We start from the raw sequence: 15300 nt of genomic DNA, 5'->3' as shown, positions 1-15300 counted from the left end.
AATAACTTAGAAAAAAAATACATTACTTACAGCTGTTTTTATGTTGAAAGATGGATGAGTCCAGGGAAATTTAACAATAGCTTTCAGAATGCATGGCTTTTATTACCGTTTTTCACAATTTAACAGTCAATATGTGTGTGCCATCTGCTGGACGAAGATCATATTGCAAGACCCAAGTCTCGGTGCTGTGCCCCGCAATTCCATACCTCATACAAAAACATTTAAATGTGCAGTTTGCAACTGTCTGTATAATAATCTTATTGAATGCATTAATTGAGACATACTTTAGAGATATTTCAAAATTAACCTTTTTTTTGCTATAATTTTGTTAATATTGTGTCATATTTGCATGCTCGTTGCAGTCTGAGATTCATTTAGTCTTTATGTATCATCTGTGTCTGTGAACACAGGTTGTTGCAGCTCAGAAGAAGCAGGAATCAGAGAGCGCTCCCTCTCAGGACTACTCCCTCCCGATGTCTATAGTCTATGATGACAGCGGCACTCTCGCTCATCCCAGTGTAAGTTTCCTCCAGCCAGATCCTCTCCAGCTGTTTCCACCAACATCATCTCAAACTGTCACTCAGTTTCATTGAATAGACTTTTTAAAGAGCACTGAAACGCCACAACCTCGATAAGAAGTTCCGCCTCCATCTTATGGTTTTATTTCCGCCTTGTTTTTATGGGTACGACACTTTGAGTTTATGGCAGTTTGGACAAAACTTTGGAATGTTTATTTTTACCCCCTCTAAAAGGTGTCACTGCTTCTACTAACACCTCTACTATTTCCAGCGCCCATGATTCCAGCACATTCCTATCCACTGCATCACGTCGTGCGAGACTCTGCAGCTTGTCGGTTTACGGGCCTCCTTCTCTGATTGCAAATGAAAAACGAGAGGGGAAAAAACTTTAAACTCCAATAACGCTCCCTGGGGCTTCCCAGTCATCTATCTCCACTGGGGGAAACGAAATTATGCCCTGATGTATGCAGATAACCCACTCGCAGAGATGCACCATGCCCCCCAGCCCAACACACACAAACACACGCACACGCACGCCCTCAAACGCATACATACACTGTCAGACAGGCTGATATATGGTAGCAATATGCCCCAGGCAGGCCCCGGCCTCGGCTCCAGCTCCTGCTCCACTTCCAATTAGAACAGATGAGTCCCATTAGCCCGGTTCAGATACTGTCATCCCACACACACAGCCTCATTAGCACCGTGACACCAGCCCAGGGCCGACAGACAAGAACTAGTGCCGAGTCTAACATGAGATAACACGCGGTGCAGCTGTACGCGGCGTAGGTTGGAGATGAAGGATTGACGTGCTCGGCGGGGGTTGCTGCTCGACCATCTGCATAGTAATACACGTATCAACACCTAGATGTACAGAATGTACATATCGCCGGCATGTCAACGTCATCTCTCAGCCTCGCATAAACACATGCAGTGGATATAGGAATAATCTGATATCTTCCACTCTGTGCCTCAGTGCTTTGCATCCCAGTCATTGTATTACTTCCTAATAAACAGATGCCTTCATTCGTCAGATGCTCGCAGCTGTAGCATTAAAGCCTCCTCACAGTCAATGCCATCACTGCCAGTAATGTACTGAATATAAGTAGTAAGCAGGCATTTTCTAGCAGCAGGCTTTATAGGAATGGATGAGGTACATGCTGAAATTTACTCCATGCTGCTGGATCTGAGTAGGCGTCGCTCAAAACAGGGTGCAGTATTCAGGGTACTCAAGGTTCATACGGGTGCTTGACTTCCCTGAAAATGTTTGAATTTCAATTAGGTGTTTTCAAAGTTTTGAAAGTGCTTGATTTCTGTACAACTCCTTTGAAAGTGCTTGATATTCAAACTGCATATTTGTGTTCCATATTAAAGTGCAATCTAACAAACATTATATGCAGTTGAAACCAGATATTTGCATACACCTAATAAAAAGAGACACACACACATTTTTTTCCTCACTGCCTGAAGTTGAATCAGACTAAACATCTCCTGTTTTAGGTCAGTTAGAATCACCATATTATGTTATGTGAGACATACAATTGTGTTATATCACAAAACATTATTAATAACAGTAATAAATAACATATTATAGTGGATTAAAACGGTCTCTTAGGTAATTTGTATTGTTTTCCTCTACAAAACGTGGTGCTGGAAAAGATAGTAGATACTACACAGTTTTATGTCTTTGTGGATATTGACATAATGTGTAAAACATTTCATTTATTTACATATTGTCAGTTAAATAAGTATATAAAAATCAGTTAGAAATGTATTTAGGATGATCAGTTCACTTTCTTGACAGACCTTACAATAATTAATCCATAATAAGCCTTCATATTGGTGCATAATTGCAGATCTTCATTTAGATCTTGAGACTTCTTGTCTTTTTTATAGGACATAGCTAAAAATTTGGGAATTTGAGTGATAGAGAGTGGAATTTAGTCCACAAAGCTAATTAGCAAATACAGCAAATAAGGGGATTCTCAAGTTTAGATGACGTTAGTTTACAAATATCACAAAATTATATTAACCTAAAGATTGATAACAAAAATCCATGACTTAATTGATTTTATAATTTAAAAAACCCGGAAAAGCCATAATTTTCAATACTGCTCCTAAAATGATACATCACATTATTACATATAAAATATTATCTTTAACTATTTACTACTCTGTTATATATTGACTTAAGCAATATCTGGAATAATTTTAGTCGTAATTTTCAAGCGTTTATTGTGTGGAACATTATGTCTCAAGGTGTTATGTGCTGGTTAATTTGTGGGAAATTTGAGAGAAAAAAGTGAGCAAAGGAAATTACACGTAAGCTCTTCTAACACAAAAACTGATGGCTAATGCATCTATGTTTCCTTATTATGAATTACTCTGGTATCAGGCGGTATCTCGTGACGGTGAACGATAATACTAACAATATTAACTAATGCCCTCACTGATATAATTGATCAAATAAAACAAAAAAACATGTACTTATTGTCAAAGCAAAAGCAGAATAATTAAATATTCATATTGCAGTTCAAGTTTGAAGTTTTATTCCAGATTGTATTGATGGGCCCCTAAACTTCACCCTTCTGATCTGTGTCAGTGTATGAGTGTGTGCACTATGTTTGTGAACATAGATGGGCAAATGTGGCTCTTGTACCAAAGTATGTTTTGCTCCTGTAGCTGAGTTCACTCAAACTGTTGGTCCTGTTTCTTTCTTTAATCTTCCTAACGTGTCCTCTTCTCTCTCTGTTGGCCTGCAGTTGTTCATGGATAAAGAGAGGGCTGAAGATCTCTGGCTGAGCAGGTTGATCTCACTGCGACAAGAACGACTGATGGGAAGTCCTGTAGCCTGAAGGCCAACAGCGTCCAATAAGAGCTTTTTGTTCCCAGCGCAGTTTTCAGTTCAGCTCTTCACTTCTTTTGGGACATCACAACAATGCCTATCTCCACTTTTGTGAAGCTTTTTGAGGGAATTTGTTTTTGGTCCATTTCGTTTTTTGTTTTGCTTTCTTCTGATGTTGATGATTTTGATTTGGTGAATTCTGTTATTGTTAAATGTTTTTTTTTTTTTTAACATAGATGTGAACTTTGACACATTATGTTTTATCTTTCAATAAAAAGTTAGTTGTGACTGATGTGGGTACATTGTAATAAAATTTACTGATGACTCTTTCCTTAACAAAACACTGTGGCTCTTGTTGAGTTTCTAAAGTTAAATAAGTATATTTACTGCTCCAGACACAAGTTTGCATATTCTAATCATCTGCATTGCCAGAATTGTACATGACTTTAATGATTTGTTTGGATTGTTGTTCAGGGAGGAGAGATAATGCAACTTTTTTTAAAAAAATTAACATTTGAATTTGTTGTGGATTTTCTCTAATTCTATAATAATTGGGATGAAAATTTCATTTTTAGCAGAATTTGTTGAGATATGTACATTGTTTGGTGGAAATAAATCCAGTATTACAATTATCCTGCCAAATTCATCCATGCACTTAATAAAGAAATGTACATGCATCATTAAAAGTTTAGCACGATTGACTGGATATAAACTTCTGACCAAAACTGTAACACTACACTCTGCCTTGAATTTTATTCCTTCTACTCATGCGTACTACTGAGGGATTTAAGTTTGTGTTTTCTCAGTGTTGTGTTGCTAGTTGAGAGAGATTCATGGAGGTGAGTCAACCCACGAAGCTATTTGTGGAACCTCCAGATGGTAAACCTATACAAAGTCTGGGACATGCTGTTGCTATTATAGTCTCCAGACACTTGGTGTCAAAATGAAATGATAATTAAGAATATAATATAACTCAATAACTACTGTAAGTCCACGTTAAATTTAGATGCATGACTTACTTGCATTTGCAAAAATAAATGTTCTACATATCTGTGCGAACTAGGTGTGCTTTCTTGTAAAAAATAAAATTAAATCTCTTTTTTTAAAAATATAGTTCAAGAATAACAATAGATCTACCTAAAAACAAATTGTCTGCACTTTGAGTGACATTAACTCTGCGTGCAAAACTCTGATAAGGACAAGGAAATTTGTAGTAACGTGCACTGGAGTGATAAGCCACACGAGTTTTATAAGAAGTTTCTTGAGTGCTGTCGCCATAGCAGCCAACCCCAACAGACAGCGCGTGGATGGAGCCCCAACAACAGCCAATGGGAGCGTCGGGCTTGTATCACGTGGCCGGTGTCAGAGTGACTTTGGTTCTAATCACACTCGGGATCAGCTGCTGCTGTTGCGTCTCGAAGCGGGGACGTGAATGTTGGACGTGAAGTCTTATTACAAAGAAATATCTACGTCTTTACGAATCAGCGGAAATGTACAACAACATGCTGGAGGATTTCGATGAGGACCCATTCTTTTCGTAAGTTCAGTAATTTAGTTAGAATTTTCTAGCTTGAATTGAAGAGGACACATTTCGAATTTTCCGACATTATTATAAATCTAAACAGCCTACATTTTTTTTTATAATAGTGGGGGGAAACAAATTTTAAGTGTCAGAAAATGTAACAAGATGCGCAATTTAATCCTAAAAAAAAAGTGCCATGAGCTTATATGGAAAAGTTGTTTAATTTTAAGTTACCTAGCAACAGCTGCTGAAGATAAAAACGTTTACAGACCAAATAAAAATTCCGACATGTGAGGTTTTTAACAGATTTAAGTGAAGACTTAAATGAAATACGTTTCTGAAAATTTTTACAGACACTTTCTGTTCATGTCTCAGTGAGTGTTCACACTGTCAGAGGGCTGCAGCGACTTTGACATGATCCATGAGCGGAGGCCTGCAGAGCATTAGTGTGGCCACACTTGACCCGACTTCTAAGTCAAGTGTTAAGGCTGGCTACATTTATTTTAGGGGGTGCTCCTTATTTCATGGTGGTGTTTTCATTAAAGAATTTATTCACGGTAAGTTCCGAGTTCACAGAGGAAAAGGGAGTCGTTTTGTGAAATTGCAGTTCCTTACAAAAGTATTCACAACCCTAAAACTTCTACAAGTTACAACCACAAACCTAAATATATTTTATTTTATTTTTCATTAGAACCCCAATAAAAGCACATTGGTGGGAGGACAGTATACATGGATTTTTTTTATTATTATTATTTTTATTGAAATCAAAAAGGTGTGGCGTGCACATGTGTTCAGCCTGTTATCCCTAAATATGATTGCCTTCCAGCTGTTCTTTGGAGGCCTCTGGGGTTTTTGGAAATCATTAATAAACAATCAGCATCCTGAAGTTCAAGGAACACACCTGGTAGGTCAGGGATAAAGTTTTAGAGAAGTTTAAAGCAGGGCTATTGCTCTAAACATCTCGCAGAGGCCTGTTGAGTCCATAGAATAGCAGAACTGCAACTCTACCACGCTTTTAAGACACTGGCCAAAATTAGAGAGTTGTGAGCAGTGTTTGTGATTTAAAAAATGGCTAATTGCATTATTTTTCCTCAATATACTTTCATGCATTATATGTGTAAAGTTGACATTGTGTGAGGAGTAGAAATGCCTGTCTGTTTCTTGGTCAAAGCCCACGACTTTTTATTTTCTCTAAATTTTAATGAATATAAAATTGCAAAAAATGAATTCATTCTTCAATATGGAAGTTTGTTCTGAAACATAAAAATACCAATGACGTAGAAGTGTTTAAAGCAAACTTCCATGTGGTGTTTAGAAAAAAATGATGAATGATCTTCTATCAAAGCTTCTAATTGAGGATCTGTGCCAAGATGCTTTTCATTTAGTCTTACTTTTGTGAAGAAGAACTTGCTCAAGGCTCTAGATCCACAAACCTGATATTCTCATAACTTGAACTGTCTCACAAAGGGATTTTAAAAATTAATAATCATTCATTTATGATTATTAATCGTAAATTAATAATGATTGATTATTAATTAATCTGACAAAATAATTTTTAAAATGACTTAGTCAGAGGGGCTGCTTACATGTACACATCACACTTTTGTGCAAAAACCTTTGAAAATCATATATCCTTCACAATGTTGTGCAACTTTTTCCTTTTTTATCTAATATGAAACAGTACCGCTAAAATACAATAAAGTTCAAGGTTGTGTCTTGACATAATTTAGAATTTACAGTGTAATGACGTTTTTTTTGTTTGATGTTTAAGTCTATGTGATTGCTAAGCTGCCCTTTTCGTCTTTTCTTTCCCTCTGTCTTTCTTCAGGGATTCATTCCGTGCTCATAGAGAGCACATGAGGCAGATGATGCGCAGTTTCTCCGAACCATTTGGTTTCCCCTTTAATACAAGCATCACAGATGGGAGAAACCGTGGCCGCGACATGGCCGAACATCCCCGAAACCCCCCTTCTGATCGAAGAAACGAGCGTCGGGTGAGAACGTAGATTTTAAAACAAAAAGAACAGCTCTCTTCAAATTTAGGCGATGCACTACTACCCTTTATTATATCCCTCCGTTTATATGTTTCAGTCGTCCTGTAAGCTGTCCAGTGCTTTCTCCTGAGAAAGCGCTGTGTTTACTAAGATTAGGCTCCAAAAACTGGCCACATCTACTGTAACCGATACTCCACTTGCAGAGGTGATTGGCCATGTTTGTTTCTGGTTATGTAGAAGGGCAACCCCATTGGCCTCTCCCAACGGTTAGAAGGCCTATTTATAGCACATTGTTCCACTAACACACTGCGTTCTTGTTTTATTTTCATGCATTTCTTTTTGCAAACACTTCTCTGGATTTGAACATTTGTTGAAGTCAGTGAGGGAGAACCAGTGCTGTTCAAAGGGATTCATATCTTTCACACTACAGCTACAAACTTTAGTGTGTGTGTGTTTTTGTTTTAATGTAGAAATCTGAACCCTGGCCAGCTTCTCTGTCTCTTCTGAAGAATGGCATGCCAAAACAGTATGATGCCGCCACCACCATGCTTCACAATGGGGAATGTGTATTTTGGGTTACAAAACACATATTCTCCAGAAAGTGTGTCTTTCACATTTTCTTTCTATGACAGCAGTAAATAGCCTGTACTTGTATAGCACTTTATCAAGTCACTGTAGTTGACACAACATTCAGTCATTCACGCCGTCACACATACACACACACACACACACACGATGGTAAACTACTCAATAGGAGCCACAGCTGCCTTTGACAGCTGCACCAGAACCGCCAGCAGGAAACGTGGTTTGGAGTGTTTTGGCAGATGGAACAGGAATCGAACCGGCAACCCACTGATTATGGGACTAACCGCCACCATCGTCCCGATAAACTTACATTTTGTTCTCATCTAAAAATAGAATCTTCTAACAGCTACAAAACTTTTGCTGAACTTTAACGTGGGCATTTCAACAATTACTTTCTTCTTCTTTCTACACTTCATAAGCCATATTTTGTGGAGTTCATAAGCCGACACTGCTGTAAAGTTAGCTGACTTGGAAGGTAGGCTCCTTCCTTTTCAGGATGCTCGTTGTTCTCGAATGTCCAAAACTTTTAACACCTTCTCAGAACATGTTGAGATAAAAATTACATGCCTAATTAGATGACATTTGAAGGCAGCTGTATTTTATTTGGGTGTAAAATTGTAAAAGGAGCAGATTACATGCCTTACTTATTTGATTTTATTGGTAAACAAAATAAAAAATTTGAGCTTTGTATCTTTAACCTTCCACTTCACAGTTAAGCACTGCTTGCTGTTGGTCTTTCACATAAAATCTCACCAAAAAATATTGAAGTAGGTGATAATGAATACCTTTGTAATTCCCCGTAGACGGTTTGGTTCACTTGTGTCGTTTTACCCAACTTGCTCCTTACCATTGTGGTGTTTGTTTCTCTGGCTTGTAATAATAATAAGAACATGTACTGTATGTAGAGAAGTGTTGTATATTTGATCCGCTGAGTCAAACTTAGCCGGAGTCACCTGCTTTAATCCAAGTCTCCCATGAGAGTTGGTATATTTATCCTTGATAATGGCTTTCATCAGAAGTGTGACCTCAGTCCCAAGCAGCGCGCTCTCTCAGTACTTAGAAGTGATCAATAGAATAATAAAATATGAGAAGATGCATGCAATCAAAGCCGTATTAACCAGGATATGCACTGTTTATTAATAAATTTTTTTTTAAAAACTGCTTTCTGATGTCCCACGCGTTCAGAGGAAGTTGAGACCGGCAGTGGTGGAAATCCTGAAGCCTGAAGCGGTGCTCAGATTGCTGGCTTTGACGCAGCATGTGTTCTATGTTCAGATGTCATGGGCACTCTATTCCCTCATTGTTGCTCTTTTCGTCCATCTGTTTCGCAGAACTTGGCATCGCTGCTGCATTAGCAGCTAGATGACAGACAGCTCGCTCCCAAGCTGTTCTCCAGTATCACAGGCACAAATGTGCACACGGAGACACATTCGAAGAACACACACATATGGCTCCAAAATATGCTTGTAAGCAAAGTAACCCACAGTTCCAGCTTGCAATATTCACGCAAGTTTGGATGGTTGTGCTACTACTTCTGTGATGAGAATCTTAGTGGGAAGAAACGTCCACCTTCCTCGAGTTCCGCTGAGTTCTCACATTTCTCTCTTTTGCCTACACCTATGCTGTCTGGTTTGGGTTACCATTCACAGCCTTCATTCATCAGGGCACCTGTTTACAAATGTGATCGTAAATAACAACACTAATGCTGTATTAGATTATTGAAATAAGCTGTCTTTGCCTGCCATTTTAAGTAGTGTGCCGAGGCCTAATAATAATGATAAACAGTGTTGTGTTTGCTTGCGGTCACATTTGTGGATTTAAATATTTCTGTGGTTTTTGTCATTTCTCTGTTACACTTAAATCTGTTGATATCAGAAAAGATAAGCTCAGTAAAATTGTTGCAAAACTTCCCAGGAATGAACAATCCACCAAAATTACTCCAGAAGCACATTAACCACTCAACCAGGAGGACGAAAAAGAATTAAGGAACACTGCTGACCTCAATTAGGATCCGGGTTCATTATTCAATAGAAAAGAGACTGGGTAAAAATGGTGGCCATGGTGAGAAACCACTGCAACAAGTATTCAAAGGCCCATCAAACACTTCCTAAGGAAACATCTTGATCCCCAAGACATTTGGGAAAGTTTTCCTTAGCCTTGCACAATAAAAAGTGAGCATTTTCTCATTACATTCATCATAAAACTGGCACAACATTTCAGAAAACCTATGGATTGGTTTATTTGGACTGCTTTTTGACCCTTAATAAATAAAATAATTTGAAAACATTTTTTCTTTTAATTTACTCAGCTTATCTTCTCTGATATTAAAATTTGTTTAATGATCTGAAACATTTAAGTGTAATGAAGAAAAGGCGAAAAAAAAAAATTTATATTTAAGTGGTCAAATAAATACTTTTCAGATCACTGCACATGCTTAAATCAAATAGTTTTTGCTACAGGGTAGAGGAGGTGATGAAAGTGAATTCATGAAAACTGCGTGCATCTTACTTTTCTCATCTCTTATTTGAATCTGTTGGATCAGTTGCTTCTGTTCAAAACCTCAGTGAACGAAACATAAAAAAATTGTTCAATTTCAGAACCCCTTAAGATTTTTGCCGGTGTGTAGACGAGTGTATCTGTTTAACTTTGTTTGCGCCCTCTGTCATACCTTGTCTAAATATACTGCGTACTGCTATCCAACTGACATTTATTAGTTCATAGATGCCACGGTGGGATAAAATTGGCAGTTCAGGAGCGTTTTTACATCGGCTTGACCTTTGAGAAGAGCTGAGAGTGCAGCCGTGGACTCTGCAACCCCCTTTAATCCCAGGGGAGTCATGTCCTGACTGGACCGCCCGGCCCACTACAGCCTTCCTAGAATGAGGCTCGCTTTCAGTGTTAAATCCACTCTAATCTCTGGCGATGCAACCTAATTACACATGGAACACAAGTCATTCAACACCCCAATGATTACACACAATAACCCTGCACATCGCAACCCCAGAAACATCCCCACGCACACATAGTGATGGGTGTTGAGATGTTTGGCCAAGACCGTGCGGTCACAAACACCTGTGGTCTTGCCAGGCAGAGCTCAGACTCAGGATGTGGGAGGCTGCAGGCTGCTCCATTTTTATCATCGTCGAGGTGTTTCCAGCTACAAAAAGTTTGTCGCCTTTAAAAAAAAAAATTCTTTGCTGAGGGCAGAGTGTAGCACTGTGTGGGTTTGTTTCAAATAGTGGAAGAAAACCCAGTCACTTACTGGGATCCACTTCAAGAAACATGTTTTGTTGCTGACAACAATTTGTTGTTCTCATGGAAAAAAATGACCATGTAAAGAATTTATTGCAACCACAATAGACTTTAGTGAAGGAAGTCTATACACCTTAAAAACTTAATGTGGGTGGGATTGTTGCTTTTATTGATTGCAATGTCTTTTCCCACCAATGTTGGTTCCGTAACAGCATTAGATCAATATATTGATATTTACATCAATATGTTTTAAAATCTGAATTAGTTGGAGCAGTTTAGCTTTCCTATTGATGATAGTGTTTTTAGATCATTTTTACAGGTCACTTTTATTGTCACAGTAAATACAATAGACTTTAATTAAATCTTTTTTTAATGGAAAATAATCTACAAATGGGTTTTTTTTATTCACTCTGACTAAACTTGTGTCATTTTGTAAAGGAGAAAAGGCAAAGATTTTTACATAGCCCTGGTATGAAACAAACCCGAGAAAAGTTGTAGTTGTAGTAAAATTTGGTTCTACAATACAGACACCATCATTACAGATTATTTTATTTGAAAACCATGTTATATTTCCTTCCACTTCACAATTAGGTGCTGTTTTGTGTTAATCTTTCATGGACAGTTGCAGTTTTGATGCGTTAGATTGCAGACAAGTGCAAGAAATATGAATACTTGTGCTTTTGCCAGACTTGTTGATTTAAATAGAAAATCCCCATGGCTTAGCATGTCTTTGTAACATACAGCTACTGAGATGCTAAACTGATATCGTTTGAATCTTCAGGATATGAGCCGGTCATTGTTGCCTTTTGGCAGCACTGGCAGCACGGTGAGTTGGGTCTGTGCATGTAAAGAGAAGCTCACCTGACCGAGTGCATGCTCTAACCGCAGCTGGCTGCATTCATTGCATTTTAGCATTATCCAGCAAACAAGTGGGTTTTGCTTGAATACTCATTGCAAGTAATTTTCATTATTTAGGATGCATTATTAGTGCACCAACACTGTCATCCTATGAATATAGGACAACAAACAACAAATAAAAACAGTAATCAGAATGAGGAGTAACCACTGAACTGCTTCCTTTCTTTGCGATAAACCTAAATGTGCGCTATAGCTAGCTTAACCGGATACTTCTTTTATTGTCTTTTGAGAGATTCCTGTCTCATTTGGACATATTCAATTAGTGTCAGATGGATTGGTACATTTTTATTTAGTACATACGGTTGGTGCCTTAGCTTTAGCGATAATTAACAAACATTAATGATTATTAACATCCTGGTCAGGTTATTATCAAAGCCCTGGCTTTCATTCAGTCTTTGGCATTAACAATCCTAATAAAAAAAAAAGTCTTGAGCTTTTCAGTGTTTGTGAGTGTTCAATGACTCTCACGGTTTTTTTGTTTTGGATTATTTACTCATTATTATTGTGGTTATAGTTTGCAAAATGGTTCATATAAGAAATATGTATGCATGTATCTGCATGTATTTTTTTTTACCTTCATAATGTAGCTGTTTATGACTTGTTAATGTCAAGTGACCATCAAGAGTAGTGCACAGCTTTTAAACTGACTTTTCATTGTGGTTTCCTTTTATGTCTGAGCAGGACATGATGCAGAACCATTTCAGCATGTTTGACAACGTGATGTCCAACATGAGAAAAAGCATGGAAGAAATGAACAGAGACTTTGTGAGTTCACCAACATGCTTTCTTTTATTCATATAGATGGTGCTAAATAAATAAATAAGTAGCAATAAAATCAATTTTTAAGTGAAAGCTGTCTTATGTTACACTCTGTGCTTGTGTTTGTTTTTTTTTGTTTGTTTTTTTTGGAGGACGTGTCACCAGATGCAAATGCCCACTCATACAGGTCATCATCGGTAATGTCATATTCAAAAGTTGGAGATGAGCCTCCAAAGGTGTTCCAGGCAACTACGTCGACTCGCTGTGCCCCAGGAGGAGTAAGTTTTCTAGTACTCTAGGAGTGGTGATGTGCTGAAGAATCCTGCTTTATGTCTTGAGATGCTAAAAAATAAATCCATCCATCCATCCATCTTCTTCCGCTTATCCGGAGTCGGGTTGCGGGGGTAGCGGCTTCAGAAGGGAGGCCCAGACTTCCCTCTCCCCGGCCACTTCTTCCAGCTCTTCCGGGGGGATCCCCGGAAAAATAAATAAATAAATAAATAAAATAAAATAAAATAAAAAATAAATCTGTCTGTAAAAAATATTAACTAAAGTTGAAGTTAAACTCTCTAAATAGAAACACTTGTGATGTTATTACTGGCACATTTATCTAGATATGCAATGATCTTCTTTTTAGCTATAATTTCAGATCTCTGTTTTTTTTTTTTTTTCTTTTTGGTAAGTAATTAATTTTAACCAATTCCAACTTCTGTTTAAAAGCTCCAATTATTGGTGTTTAAATTATTTTTTAACAGCTGTCCTGTCACAAGCTGTCATTATTTATTTATGTTAGGACCACATGAGATGTCACACTGTGTGTGATGGAAATGTGACAACGATTTTTTTTTTCTCCTTCAAAAGAAAGACTAAAGATTACATGGCTGACATTTCAATTCAATTTAGTGCAAAAGTACTTCATTAATCTCAAAAGGAAAATAAATCTTGTAGTTTAAACTGCCCAAGTTTCTTCAAGGAGTTGTTAATAGAGGGTGATGGAGGATCTCCTGTAGTGGTGTGTACTACAGTGCCTCTGAAGAAGCCTCTGACTGAAGACATTTTGTTTTTGTATTACATTCCAAGGAAGAGGATGCTCGGGGTTGTCTGTGATGTTCAGGCTCAGTTAAGCCAAAAATGGTCCGACTTCACTAAACTCCGATGCACTAAACTCTTAATAAATAAATGAACTTGTTTAATGATTATGTGTCTATGTTATGTTTAATGATTATGTGTCTCCTTTATCTGCTCTCTTTCCCAGATAAAGGAGACACGCCAAGCTTTCAAAGACTCCGACAGCGGTCTGGAGAAGATGAAAATTGGACACCAAATCAAGGACAGACGGCATGTTGTTGAGAAGAGACATAACAAGCAAACTGGAGAGGAAGAGATTAAACAGGATTTCGTGAATATGGATGAATGTATGTGAAAGCTTTGCATCTCTGCCCTATAAGATAGTCTGACTGTAACTAACGTTATCTTCCCCCCACAGCTGAAGCAAATTCTTTTGATGATGAATGGCAGCAGAAGGTATCCAGGCTTCTGTCACCAGACCCCATGCCTGGCCCAACACAACGTCAGCTTGGTAGTCCTGAGCATCCCCGTAGGTCAGTATTAACACGTCATTTGTCTGCTGGATACACAGCAGAAAAATGGTTCAAACTTCATAGGACACCTAAGTTGAGATTAATCAGATTGTGACAATTTTTGGTGCTTATTTAGTTTTTTTGTCTTTTTTCCAGAGGACATCGAAAGAACAAGGCTGGACATAAAGGCTCAGGCAACACCAACGAATACAAATAATGATGCCTCTATCTTTACGTGTAATTAAAGCCATTTACACATCTCACAGTTCAAAGTGGTGCCTTTCTCCCACTCCAGAAACACCCACCACATGAAACAGAGAAAGAATCTATTGCAGTTGGACACAAAATATTACGTCACACATATCTATTCTTTGATGCACACACCGTAGTGTATGTTGCAGTTTCCTTGTTCCATCACATCTGGTTTAAACTGATGAATAATTATCAAGCCTCTGAAAAGCTGGATGTCAGTCAATAGAGCTTCTTTTCAGGTACAACTGAAACAGTAATATGACTACAGGATCACTAACTAAGCAGATCAGAGTACCATACTTTGAGTTCCTGTTTAGTTCCAAGCCACAAAGCAAAATAAATCAACAGACACTCTGATGGAAGTAAAAGACTGCATTTATACCCGAGTGATATTATTTTGAAGGTTTTTTTTGTTTAGTTTTGTTGTTTTTTTATAAAGAAGAAATTTAAAAACTGCAGCATTATGGTGTGTCACCAGCATTTTTATCAGGAAATCTGAAAAATAGAATTTTACACATCATGTAAACATTATCTTTGTAGCTTATAAAAAGGTAACAATGTTCATACATTCTTTGTTGTAAAATAAAGCAATGCACATAGAATATATCCGGTTTTGTTTCTGTTTAGCGTCTGTTTTAAATACTGAAATCTTTGTACAAACACACTTGCCCTTAATCTTTTTATATTGTTTGTTTTTACTTGTTGAACTTTGTGCTTTATTGCGAAGTGTAGACGAGCGCAGGGATTACTCTCACTAAATGATTTATTCTTGTACGTTTTGTGTTAAAAGTGAGGTCTGCCAGTTCAGGATGTCTGAAAATAAAGTTGTGTGAATGAACCGGATCCTCTTTTCTTCTTACTCATTTCCCCCATACCAGATATCTGCTCAACAGTTTAGCTTTAATAAAATAGCACATCAGGTTTATGAGTGTGCACGTATGCTTTGAACCTTCTATGCATGCTGGTGACCCAGAGAAGTATTTTTGGATGGCAGCACTTGTCAGTGGCTCAGATGTGGCTGAGGTGTTGGCCAGCTGCAGGCCGGCCATACACCACTTTCACATGCTGGTATTAT

The 15300-nt window shown here is 37.8% G+C and overlaps 2 protein-coding genes across 3 annotated transcripts in view; both read left to right on the top strand.

Moving 5' to 3' along the window:
- The window catches only part of rsrc1 (arginine/serine-rich coiled-coil 1), a 143686-nt gene extending 139691 nt beyond the window's left edge, over positions 1–3995 (top strand). The window contains exons 9-10 of the mRNA XM_032545816.1: positions 411–518; positions 3281–3995. Of these exons, the coding sequence (XP_032401707.1) occupies positions 411–518; positions 3281–3373 (201 nt within the window). The 3' untranslated portion in view covers positions 3374–3995. The remainder of the gene's footprint in view (positions 1–410; positions 519–3280) is intronic.
- Positions 3996–4694: 699 nt separating this feature from the next.
- mlf1 (myeloid leukemia factor 1) lies at positions 4695–15065 on the top strand. Of its 2 annotated transcripts, XM_032545506.1 has the most exons (8): positions 4695–4900; positions 6714–6879; positions 11498–11542; positions 12316–12399; positions 12546–12671; positions 13649–13808; positions 13880–13994; positions 14130–15065. In XM_032545506.1, the coding sequence occupies exons 1-8, from the start codon at positions 4854–4856 to the stop codon at positions 14188–14190; spliced, it is 804 nt and encodes a 267-aa protein (XP_032401397.1). In that variant the 5' UTR covers positions 4695–4853; the 3' UTR covers positions 14191–15065. The 2 variants fall into 2 exon arrangements, with proteins under 2 accessions (XP_032401397.1, XP_032401398.1); XM_032545507.1 differs by lacking the exon at positions 11498–11542.
- Positions 15066–15300: the final 235 nt, after the last annotated feature.

This window comes from Xiphophorus hellerii, chromosome 18 (assembly GCF_003331165.1).
Source record: "Xiphophorus hellerii strain 12219 chromosome 18, Xiphophorus_hellerii-4.1, whole genome shotgun sequence".
Classification (NCBI taxonomy): Eukaryota; Metazoa; Chordata; class Actinopteri; order Cyprinodontiformes; family Poeciliidae; genus Xiphophorus; species Xiphophorus hellerii.
Note: the sequence above shows the minus strand (reverse complement) of the source record. Positions and strands in the feature narration are given on the sequence as shown.